The 13,132-nt window shown below is 41.1% G+C and overlaps 1 protein-coding gene across 1 annotated transcript in view; it reads right to left on the reverse strand.

Annotated features, from left to right (window-relative positions):
• The window catches only part of DIAPH3 (diaphanous related formin 3), a 1,173,174-nt gene that overhangs the window by 435,566 nt on the left and 724,476 nt on the right, over positions 1 to 13,132 (reverse strand). The window contains exon 25 of the mRNA XM_029602990.1: positions 2,418 to 2,553. Within this exon, the coding sequence (XP_029458850.1) occupies positions 2,418 to 2,553 (136 nt within the window). The remainder of the gene's footprint in view (positions 1 to 2,417; positions 2,554 to 13,132) is intronic.

Below are 13,132 nucleotides of genomic sequence, written 5' to 3' on the forward strand. Positions count from 1 at the left end.
TCAGCTGTTTCACAGTACCGCACCGCTCCTTCTCCAACTTGTGCTCCCTCGGTCAGGTCGGCGGCCTCCTTCTTCGTCCTCATTTCTGCTGGACCTGGTGGTGCTGGTCTCGTAGGTGATCCGCGACTCAACGAGATCTCCATCAGGGAGGATGGCTCATGCTCCGTGGCCAGTCCTCCAGCAACTTGGTCTCCCAGTGTAAGTGGCGGTATTGTTGGAAAAAAAGCTGCCAATTCGGGGTTGCAGTGTCTGCAGAGGTGTAGATGTATTCTCTACACCTGACCCGTGCTTTCCATTTAGTATGAGGCTTAGAGGCAATCAAAAAAAACCTGCAATGTCAGGGGCCTCTTTCCAACACATCCGCTCAGAGCGCCATCTTGGAAGCTCTCCAGGACTCCCAAGTATTCTAGAGATTGGGAGGGCTGCAGGTGGCTCTTGTTTGTGTTGACCACCCACCACAGGCTCTCCAGTAGAGTTTTGACTCTGTTGGTTGCCTGGTGGCTTTCCTCTGGGGATATCGCTCTGATCAGCCAATCGTCTAGATAAGAGTGCATGCGGATCTCTTCCTTCCTCAGTGTTGCTGCCACCACCACTATGATCTTGGTGGACGTTCGGGGTGCAGTGGCAAACCCGAATGGTAGTGCCCGGAACTGGTAGTGACAGTCCAGGATCGAGAAGCGTAGGAAACGCTGATGCTCTTGATGGATTGGAATGTATAGGTAGGCTTCTGACAGATCCAGGGATGTAAGGAACTCCCCCGGTTGTATCGCCCTTATTACCGAGCCTAGGGTTTCCATGCGGAAGCCAGGAATCTTCAGGTGATGGTTGACCACCTTGAGGTCCAGGATGGGTCTGAACGTTCCTTCTTTCTTGGGGACGATAAAATAGATGGAATAATGTCCAGTATTTATTTGTTTTGGAGGCACCGGTGTTATAGCCTCTAAGGCTAGCAATCTGGTCAGTGTAGCCTCTACTGCCATCCTCTTGGAAGATTGTGGCAGGGGGATTCCACAAATTTGTCCGGAGGGAGGTGGTGGAAATCCAGGTAATACCCCTCTCGAATGATGGATAGGACCCACTTGTCCGAAGTTCTCTCGACCCATCTTCGGTAGAATAGGGAAAGTCTGCCCCCTATGACTTCTTCCTTTGGGCGGGTCAGCTGATTTTCATTGTGGGGTGCAGCTGGGGCCTGGGCCCGAGCTGGCTCCCTTTTTGTTGTGCTTGTTCTGAAAGGACTAGCTCCGGCCTGCAGGGTGGGCCGCTTGATATGTGCTTCTATATGAGTTGAAGCGCTGTGATCCTCTGCCCCTGGAGGTTCGGGGGAAGGCTCGCTGGTTTCTCTTATCCCTGTCCTCCAGTAGCCTCGTCAGTGGGGACTCGCCCCATTTGTTGGCTAGTTTCTCTAGTTCGCTTCAAGACAGGAGTGTTCCCTTGAAAGGCATCCTTATGAGTCTCGTTTTGGAGGATGTGTCGGCCCACCAGTTTCAGAGCCTAGTAGAATCATGGTCCATGATTACAAGGTTACTGAAGGAGCCATGGTGCAAGGTCCCTGATCCAGGACCATTGTTACAATTAACAGGCTACGTGCATTTGGGGGTTAGGAGGATTCCCTGATAGTTGTGATTTAAGGCTAATGGCACCATGATCCCAACCCTGGTTCTAACTGAGGGGCCGAGGAAACTGTTGTGTCAAAAAAATTATACAAGTTTCATTTTAAAATATCAGTTTTTCTAAGTTTCAAAAAGCAAAGTTACTTTGTGATTTATTTTGATTTTATTCTCTAACATGCACATACTGTGCATTAGATATGTAGAGGTTTTATAGTGGAATAAAATGAGTGTCTCACAGTAAAACCTTAGCAAAGATACAGGATCCCCATTAACTATAGTGCTTGTAAAAGACATCCATGCAAAAAGCCCAACTGTGTGGTGGGACATTCTTACAACAAACAGGTGCACCAAGTTACTATAAAAGAATTGTGACTGAGTTAGGTGTTGAAATTCACTTGTACAATGTTACTGCTGTGAACAAATATCAAAGCACATGGTAAAAAGGTATATCCTTGTTGAAAAAATAAGACATTTATTTTTGTTGTTAAAAAAATATCCTGGGGATTGCTTAAGAAAGCAATCTATAAACAGTCAATTGAGCTGAAAATGTCAAGGATCAGGCCTTTGGCCCTATGGAATTTAAGAGCAAGTTGATATAACATATATAGGATATTAATCCTAATCCTTACAGGGATATTGTGCCACCATTTGTATCATACATACTGTATATCTGTGCATTAAAATTGAGGAAACTATTCTCACATTTCTAATGGCATTTATTTTTCTTTGCTTCTCCTCTGTAACATATATATATATATTGCTGATGATTTAATTTTATTTACTGCAAGTATTGAGAACTGTTCTTACCTCTGTTCTTTTCTAAAAGGCGTTTCTTCTTTTGTTGTCTCTCCAATTTTTCTCTCTCTGCCTTCTCTTTAGCCAATCTGACCCGCTTTTGTTTTTCTTCAGCTTCCTTCCTCCTCATATTCTCCTTGACTGCTTGCTACAAAATAAACACAGAAGTGTAAATAATAAATATGTGATACGAATAAAATCATGGCTCCATTATGTGTAAGAAAAATGCAGCAGGTGTAGAGAAAGTCAACAGGTCTTATATAAAGGAATAGTCTTAGGTGGAATCCTTGTATTATAAATCACCAGTAACATAAAAATATTATTTTGTTGCATATAATGGCTAGATCTACAGCTTTACAATATCCAAAACTATCAAAGTAAAATTTTAGTTATTACATTCTGAAATAGGGAAATAATGCTTTCTGGATAAGGACATTGGCAGTATTCTCACTGTCAATCAGCGTCATACCTCCTTCTGCTGCAGTTAACTTAGTTCTGCGACAATTGTGTTGTGCATTTAATACAAGAGATCAAGTTCCAGGTCCAGTTCTACAGGCTGAGGACAAGATTCTTGCTAACATCTATGACAACTCTAGCTAACTTCTGTGAAACAAGATAGAATATTATGAACTGCTAGTACTAGTAAAAAAGCCAAGATCCACTTATTTGCTGTCATTGCTGAGAAATGTCTATAGCTACTCAGTTTGTGCAGACCTTGTAAAGTCAAACTCTTGTTTTCCTAGTGTTTTACAAAAACAATCGGCAACATCTCTTCTTGAAGCCAAAATATATCCTGGATGGAAATTTATAGTGACACTGTCAAGAGTGCATTTATCATGACCCTTGATTTACAAGGACAAAGATAATACCATCTGTGACTATTAGGAAGCTGCTACTGAAAAGTTATGAGATACGAAACAAGACATAGGAATAGAGGAGGGGCCACCATCATGAAGAAGAGATGAGTGTGGCCTGATCATCTGATTTCTACACCCATCTGATCTACAAGAAGCACTTTGGCCAAGTATAGTAAGTAGCAGAACTTTGCTTTCTGTTTACATATTCTATGTCGACCCATAGTGAAATACCTACATTTCTGTATAATTATATGTAATAATTTGATTAGTGCTCTAATTTGTAATATATGTAGTCCTTATAAAAAAAAAATGTGTGTGAGACTTTCTGGTCTCCAAGATTTATCTGGTTTCATTTGCAATTCTGACTGCAGATTTTGGCTTTGTTGCCACTCTCACAGCTAATTCCCCTCACTACACTGGCAACATGTCCATAAACATGCTCTATCCTATAACAGAAAATTTTCTAGCTCTCTTTCTCCTTTAGTTCATGCCATATTTCTGAAAATGGTTAAATGTAAAAGTGAGGCAAAACTGCACTCTTTCCCCCTTGGTTTGGAGACAGGAAACAATTGGAAAGAAATTTTACAGTCAAGTATTTTCCCATCTTTTCCCTGTAAGCAACGCCCATGGAACAAAAGAGAGCAGAAGATGAAAGACAAGGAATCCTTTACTATGAACTATATAATTTTTTTTTAAAGCTATAACTTTTTTATGCAATACATTTCATTACAGCAACATAAAACTAAGGCACATGGTATATCATGGAATATCATCACTACTTTGGTGCTTCTTAATCTCATGCTTCAGAGTACCTGATCTATTTCAAAGTGCCAAGATATACTACATCTCTAATATAAATCAAATATGACAATATTAAAATCATATGTCCTAAATTAACTAGCTTGACCAATTGTAACTGTAAAAATAACCATATTATATTGCTTCCTCTTATTTTTAGCAGCCATTCAGCACAAGTAAATTAAACTACCTACTCCTGAGATTAAGGTTTATATACAGTTTATACTTTTCAATCAACACAAAAATATTTGAAAAACATGTCTGAATGAAAAAAGTAGCAAAAATGTACTTTCATACACTGGAAGTTATAGCCATGACTTACAGACAGGACTTATTAAATCATTACATACCACAAAAACACTACCTTAAGAAAAATTATTTATAATCTTAACTTGTAATCAAAAGAAAAAATAAACACTATAAAGATAATTTTAAAAGAAGTTGAACATATAAATATGACATACCATCATACCAATTTTAAAAAGTCATTTATGTGTATAAAATGCACCCATACATGAATATACTATGGACAATTCAATGCATCTGTTGTAGCAGTTTTTAGAAGCCCACTTACATAAGTAAAGTGCATTTAAATATGTAAAACCCAATTTTAAGCATGTAAAATTACCCTGGTCTTGAAGAAAACTTATTTTGAGGAACAGCAGATGTCATTAAATGCCACACAGCATTATGCCTGACATCGGGCCAAACGGGAGACTCCATGTCACTGTTTACTGACAGATAGGAAGAGGAGGAGGTCCCTAGGCTCACCCCTCACCAGGATGGATGAAATAAGGGCAGCACCATACCTGAGGAGGTAGCTGCGGTCCACCTTTCTAGCACCTGCCATCATCGAGGTAAGAATGAAGATCGGGGTACTGCCCAGTCAGGTACCTCAGGTGCCTGTTACTGGCATCTCCTAGGGGAAGCCCATTACTTTTATATTTTGTTATACATTTTTTTTATGTATGTATATTTTATGCTTGCTCTTTTTTAATGATTTGTTATTGTTTTATTCCAATGTCTATATTAATGTTTTTGGGGGTTTTTTTTTACCATTAGTCTCTTATCTATGTGTATTTTATGATTGCTCTTATGTGATCCACACTGGACAAATTTTTTTGGAAGTTGCAGAATACGATTTTTTACATAACTAAAATTAATAAATGGTAGAAGTGGGATTTTGAGATAGAGGAGGAGTTATGTTCCTGCCTAACACACATTAAGATCTATGAAATAAATATCAGGGATTTGACTAGGCTTACCAATGTATTAACAATGATAGGTACACAAACATTTTTCTCAGTAAATTGGCAAACAACATTGACACCCCACAAATGGTACATGCTTATGTGTGGCAAACAGAACCCTCATCTTGCCTCAGGTTTGTAGGTGAATGTAATTATTCGAGGAAGGGAGGAGAGTGGATTGGGAGAGGACAAAAAAAAAAAAGAAAGTTTCCAACATACTAGATTAGAGATTCAAAAAAATATTTTATTTCTCGCTCCTTGTTGAAAATATGAAAGGAGCATAGCTCTTGAAATTTAGTCACAGATATATCAAATTAGTCTGATAAGATAAGATATTGCCTACAATTTATCATTGACCCTTATTGCTACCTTTTAGGGATGAAGTATTGTTCATGCCTGGACAACTACATAATAAGCTTTAGAGACCAAGTTAAATCCAAACTCTTTAATAAACAAAAAAAATATTTATATAAAATTTTCACCACTAGAAAGACATCCAATAAAAAATTTCCAAAACAAACAAATCATCCTCATAATCCAACAAAGATGACTCTGTAGTGGTTATATAGAAGAGATGCAGAAGCAACTCTCAAATAAAGCAAATTAAAAGAAATGTAAAAATGATTCCACACAAGAATATACAAAGCTGAAAAATCTCATCAGTAAATCTCTAATATAGCTGTAGCCTGAGTTGGAAATTGAAATACCAATCCACCCTATTGGTATTTCCTGTATGCAATGCAAAATCTAAACACCTGGAAACCCTGGCAGACCAATTATATCTAGTATGAGTGCATTTTGAGCAAACATCTGGACTTATTGAGAGGATCCCAACATCTTAGTAGAAAAGAAAACAGCTACAAAACAAGATATCATAGACTTTCTAAACATGTTAAACATGAAACAGCTACTGCCCGACACCCTTCTTGCCACAAAGGATATGGAATCTTAATACAGCAACATCCTTCATGCATAGTTGCATGTTACAAACTCCTAAGGATAGCTACACCTTGGATCACTAACAGAATAGCAGAAACTTTTGCCAAGGTATATGAATTCATCCTGACCCATCAATAAAGTACTTCAGCTTCAATAATAACATCTGTTTACAAACTATAAACTGCTATGGACCAGAATGGCACCATAGTAGACAAACCTTTTACTGAGCAAAAAAAAAAAGACATTTCTGAAAGGTTGCCACATAATATCTTTCAGATACTAACAATACATTAATACCTTTATGATTTGAACTAAAAGAGAAGAGATCTTTATAACTCCTACATTTTTATGACTCCTTTATAAGTAACAAAGTAAATGATGGCAGATAATAATCTAAACGGCCCATCCAGTTTGCCCAGTTGAGGTTCATCTACTCTGGGTAGATGTACAAATGAATTTCTATATGCAATCCAACACCAACTGTACACTTCCTCATTTCTTTTAGCCTACTCTGAACTCTTTTCCCGCTACCATCTTTTGTCCCTAGGTAATTGCACAGTCTCCTTGCCGACATGATAAAGGAAGCATACCTCTTGAAAGCTAATCACAAAAGAAGTTAGTCCAATAAAATGTTTTCACCTACAACTTACCTGTTGACCCTTATTTCTGTCTTTTAAAGGTGAAGTGTTGTTCACATCTAGATCAATTATGGAAGAAAACTGATTATTCAAAATAGTGAGTTGTTTACATGTAACAGTTCTCTGATGGCAGCAGTTCATATACTTGGGTGATGCCATCTGAAATTGTAAGCACATAACACTTTTCAAGAGCTCTGTAGCAAAAACTTGAGGGTCCCTCGGCAAATTTCTGTGTTGAAGCATTCTTCAGTTCTATAATTAAACTAATCAGCCAACTCCAGATGGGGAGAAGGGAGGGCTTGTATGACGGGTGAACTGATGGCATCAGAGAAAGCACAGTTGCTTACCTGTAACAGGTGTTCTCCTAAGGTAGCAGGATGTTAGTTCTCTCATGTGAGTGACGTCGGATGGAGCTCAGCACGGAAAACTTTTGTCAAAGTTTCTCGAAGCTTTGGCCAGCACATCGAGCATGCCCAGCATGCTATCTGCGCGAGGTCCCGCTTCAGTCTCATACCACAGATGAGAGCACGAGCGAAAAAAATAAAATAAACTGCAGGGAGAACCCAATTTCGTGGGAAGGTGGGCAGGAGTTCTGAGGACTAACATCCTGCTGTCCTAGGAGAACACCTGTTACAGGTAAGCAACTGCACTTTCTCCTAGGACAAGCAGAATGGTAGTCCTCCAGACTATCCGAATTAACAGAAAAGACCAACAGCGATCGAACAAGATGCCAACAGGTACAACAACTGCAGTGGTGTAGGTTGGCAGAGGACTGTCTGGCTCCCTCAGAAGCACGAACAGAAAGAGTTGGGGTCAGGTCTGGAACAGGTTGCGCAGAACAGATTGACTGAAGGCACTGTCCCGATGCCTGTCCTTGTCTAAACAGTAATGAGCTATAAATGTATGAAGGGAACTCCAGGTTGTGACTCTGCAAATTTCGTTGACAGGGAATGCACGTAAGAGAGCCACAGACATCGCCATAGCCCATGCAGAGTGCGCCTTTACTCTGCTGCTAGCGGAAGGCCTGCCCTCCCATAGCAAAAAGCCAGCCAGGTCAAAAAAGTCTATTTACCCATTGCTACTCCCATGCGGTTGGCATCAAAGGACATGAAGAGCTGAGTGGACTGCCTGTGGCTGGCTGTACGATCCAGGTAGAAAGTCAAAGCCCTTTTGCAGTCCAAGGTATGAAGAGTCCATTCCCTTACGTGGGAATGGGCCCTCAGAAAGAAGGTGGGTAAAACGATGGACTGATTGAGGTGGAAGGGCTTTGGCTTTCTACCTGGATCGTACAGCCAGCCACAGGCAGTCCACCCAGCTCGTGTCCTTTGATGCCAACCGCATGGGAGTAGCAATGGGTAAATAGACCTTTTTGACCTGGCTGAATTTTTGCTATGTGCAGGCAGGCACTTTTTTTTTTATTAGTGCTTCAAAGTGAATTACATTCAGGTACTGTAGTGTGTATTTCCCTATCTCCGGAGGACTGTAATCCCACTTTGAAGCACTAAAAAAAAAAAAAAAAAAAAAAAGTGCAAAAAGCGGAATATAAATATAAATAAATAAAAATACTATAAGATTAGCTTTTTGTAGCCGGTTACCCTTGAACACCTTAGAAATGTCCTTTAGGTATGTAGTCAGCTCTATTTTATCCACATGTTTATTAACCCCTTCAAAAAAAATGAAGCAGATTTGTTAGGCAAGACTTCCCTTGGGTAAATCCATGTTGACTATGTTCCATTAAATCATGTCTTTCTATATGCTTTACAATTTTTTCTTGAGAATAGTTTCAACTATTTTTCCTGGCACTGAAGTCAGGCTCACTGGTCTATAGTTACCTGGATCGCCCCTGGAGCCTTTTTTAAATATTGGGGTTACATTGGCCACCCTCCAGTCTTCAGGTACAATGGATGATTTTAATGATAGGTTACAAATTTTAACTAATAGATCAGAAATTTCATTTTTGAGTTCCTTCAGAACCCTAGGATGCATACCATCCGGTCCAGGTGATTTGCTACTCTTTAGTTTGTCAATCTGGCCTACTACATCTTCCAGGTTCACAGTGATTCAGATCCAGGTTCACAGGAAAACCAAATGACTGCACGCATTGTTTAATAATGAAGTGAAAGAGGCAATTACAGCCAAAAGGGCATCATTCAAAAAATGGAAAGGAGACCCCAAAGGAGAAAATAGGAAAAGCAAAAGCAATGGCATAAACGATGGCAAGAAGGTAATTAAGCAGGGATAAGACAGAATTTGAAAAGAAGCTTGCAAAAGAGGTAAAAACAAGTAATGAAAACTGTTTCAAGTACATTCGAAGCAAAAAGCCTGTGATGGGTCAGCTGGGCTGCTAGATAACTAAGGGATAAAAGGGGTGGTTAGGGAGGACAAAGAAATAGAAAAACTAAATGAATTCTTTGACTATGTCTTTACTAAGGAGGATGTCAGGAGCATACCACACTGGAAACATTTTTTTGATGACCTGAGTGACTAGATAAAATCATTGTGTAACTTGAGGACAAGATAATTGAGATTGACAGGCTAAAGAAAAACACATCACTGGTACTAGTTGATATTCATCCCAAAGTTCAGATGGAACTCAACAATGAAATTGCAGAACTGTTTCTAATTATTTGCAACCTATCAATTAAAACAAACACTGTACCAGAAGACTGGAGGATTGCCAAAGTGACACCAATTTAAAAAACAGGGCTCCAGGGGTGATCCAGGAACCTATAAATTGTTGAGCCCGATGTTGGTGCTGGGCAAAATGGTGAAAGCTATTCTTAAAAACAAAGCTACTGATCACAGATACACGGTTTAATGGGGGAAGACTCAACAAGGTTTTTTGGGGGGGTTTTTTGTAAATAGAAGTCTTACATTACCAATTTACTAGTTTTTGAGGGTGTAAATACACATATGGACAAAGGTAAGCAAGTTTATGTTACAATTCCTGGCCCCAAGAGGCCTGTCCCTACTTCTCGGCGCCAGGCCCGGGCCCTTCTCGCTCTGGCTGCACCAGCTGGTTGCCTTTGTGGTCCTGCTGCTTCCTGGCTCGGCTCCGGACTGCTCCCCATTTCCTCCGCAGCGGAGGGGTGCCACCACCTCGACCTCCACGCAGGCCACCTCCCAGCTGCAGCGAAGGAGCGACGCCATGCTGCCTTGACTGGCCCCTGCCCCTAGGTGCGTGCGTTGCCAGTCAAGATTTAAAGGGGCCGCGGAGGAAAAGCTTCCCGCGGCCCCTAGTGATGACGTTGCCTGTTCTGGCTATATAAGGCAAGCTCTGACAGTCAGAGCTTGCCTTGGCAACAAGTCTCCTCGCTCTCGCTTGCTCAAGTTCCTGAGTTGCTGTTCCCGTTCTCACTGCCTGTTTCTGACCTCTGGACCGGACCTGACCACGCTTACCTCTGCCTACCTCAGACCTCTGGATTGGATGCGACCATGCCTCATGCCTCTGTTCTCCTGGACCAGGCCCGGCCATGCTCACCACATCTTGCCTGGTCCACTGGACTGGATTGGTGCCACCCTTGGCTTCAGGCCTCCAACTTCTCTCTCTCCTGGTTGCCACCATGCTCCCTCGACTACTCCCTGTGATAATCCACACAGAGGCCCACCTAAGACCAGCCAGCCCTGGTACCCAAGGGCTCAACCTGCAGGAAACGCGTGCTGGTAGTGGCGAAGCTCCCGCTGGCCTCTGCTTCCCATCTGGCCTTGCCACCCGACAGTGGGGACCTGTGCGGGTTTCTCCCACAGGTGGCAACAATACCACCTCAAGGCAAGTGTCTACGAAAGAAACAGTTGATATATTTAGATTTTCAGAAGGCATCTGACAAGAAATTGGAAGGTAATGGATTTGGAGGCAGTATCTTATTGTGGATTGGTAACTGGATAAAAGACAGAAAACCAAAGGTAAGACTAAATGGGTCACGTTTCCAAACTGAGAATGGTTATTAGTGGAATGCCCCAGAGATTTGTATTGGGGGACCTGTGCTATTTAGCATATTCTAAATGATCTGGAGAAAGGAATGAGGAGTGAGATGACTAAATTTGCAGATGACATAAAATTGTTTGGAGTTGTTAAAAGGCAGTGAATTGTAAAGAACTCCAGAAGGATCTTGCGAGACAAGGAGACTGGGCTACTAATGGCAGATGCAATTTAAGGTGGAGAAGTGCAAAGTAATTAATGTAAGTAAAAGTAATCCCAACTACAAGTACACGATGCTGGGTTCTCTATTAGGAGTCACCACTCAGGAAAAGGATCTCAGAGTACTTGTGGACAATAGTAACATAGTAATCCAGTCTGACTAACAAGTTGTTTTTGGTAATAGCTGCCACTCTGGGCAGTTTACCCCCATATGCCTACTATTAAGGGTAGTAACTGCCACTCCAGCAGTTTCCCCCTGCCCCCCCATGCAGAAGTGTTTGCTCTTTCGGATGGTGGAGGAACTAGGGGGCACTCCCTGAGGTTGGCATGTGGCATATTTAAAACTAATCGGAGGAGGTTCTTTTTACTCAGCGCACGGTTGGACTCTGGAGTTTGTTGCCAGAGGATGTGGTTGGTGCAGTTAGAATAGCTGTGTTTAAAAAAAGGATTGGATAAGTTCTTGGAGGAGAAGTCCATTACCTGCTATTAATTAAGTTGACTTAGAAAACAGCCACTATTACTAGCAACGGTAACATGGAATAGACTTAGTTTTTGGGTACTTGCCAGGTTCTTACGGCCTGGATTGGCCACTGTTGGAAACAGGATGCTGGGCTTGATGGACCCTTGGTCTGACCCAGTATGGCATATTCTTATATTCTTAAAATTAACATAGGTTGCTCCTTTTTTCATTTCCAAACTCTAGCCTGTAGGGATCCGCAGTGTTTATCCCATGCCATTTTGATTTTGATCAAAATTCTCATCTTCACCACCTCTTCCAGAGTCTTCCAGGAGGGCAATTCATACTTCCACCATCTTTCTCTGTGAAGAAATATTTCCTGATGTTGGTTCTGGGTCCCCCTCCCCGCCATGGAGTTTCCCCTAGTTCTACAATGTCCTTTCCAGTGCAAAAGGTTTGTTTGTGCATTATTAATATATTTCAAGTATTTGAAGATCCGTATCATATCTCCCCTGCACATCTTCTCCTCCAAGGTATATATATGTTCAGGTTCTTCAGACTTATAAGGCTTTTGATGTAGACCCCACACCATATTGGTCAACTTTTCTGGTCAGCTTCCATCCTGTCCTTATCCTTTTTCAGATAAGGTCTCCAAAACTGAACAGTATTCTAGATGAGGCATCAACAGAGACCTGTATAAAGGCATTATCACCTTTTTACCGCTGGTTATTCCTCTTTCTCTGCAGTTCAGCATCCCTCTGGCTATTGCCACTGCATTGTCACATTGATTTGTTGCCTTCAGATCACCAGACACTATTACCGAAAATCCCTCTTCCCAGTCCAGCCCATTAATCTTTCATCCTCCATCTCATAAAATCCATTCGACCACTCTTCAAGCATTCTTAAATGATCTTTCATTCTCTCTACGCCTTCAGGCATGTCCACACTCTGTTGCAAATCTTAGTATCATTCACAAAAAGGCAAACTTTTCCTTTTATCCCCCCCTGCAATGCCCCTCAAAGATATTTAACAGAACTGGTCCCCAAACTGATTCTTCTGGCACTCAATTTATCATTATTCTCTCTTCGGAGTAAGCTCCATTTACTATTTAACACTGTCTCCGGTTCATCAACCAATTTCTAATCTATTCCACTAACTTGTTACCCAGATCATAAATCATTATTGGCCTAGTGGGTCTCTGATTTTGGTTTTTCATATTCCTCATTTCACTTTTCATTGTGGTGATAATCTGTGATACCTGCTTGTATCCTGGGACTCACCACACATTCTCTCACAGTTGCCAACAATCTGGGACACAAACCATGTGGCACCTGTCTTGTCTGTAACTTTTCAGTCACTTTGTCTACATTTATCCACCCGCTGACAGGAAGTCACTATCCTTTAAAGACTAGCACTAACTGTGTGTCTTCTGGAGTTGTCTATGTTATCCTTTGCCCTTGCGCTTGTCTATAGGTTTACAAACTACCTGCAAAATTAAAACTAGGATATATGAACATCAGAGTAACATCCACAATTCCGGAAATAACGTTTCTTTGGTTTCCCACTGGCTTCAGTTCCACTACGATATATTTGATCTTGGACATTTTTTGGAACAATGTCATCCACGTATTTGATGTAGAAATTTCTCAT

Source organism: Rhinatrema bivittatum, chromosome 5 (assembly GCF_901001135.1).
Source record: "Rhinatrema bivittatum chromosome 5, aRhiBiv1.1, whole genome shotgun sequence".
In the NCBI taxonomy this organism is placed as follows: domain Eukaryota; kingdom Metazoa; phylum Chordata; class Amphibia; order Gymnophiona; family Rhinatrematidae; genus Rhinatrema; species Rhinatrema bivittatum.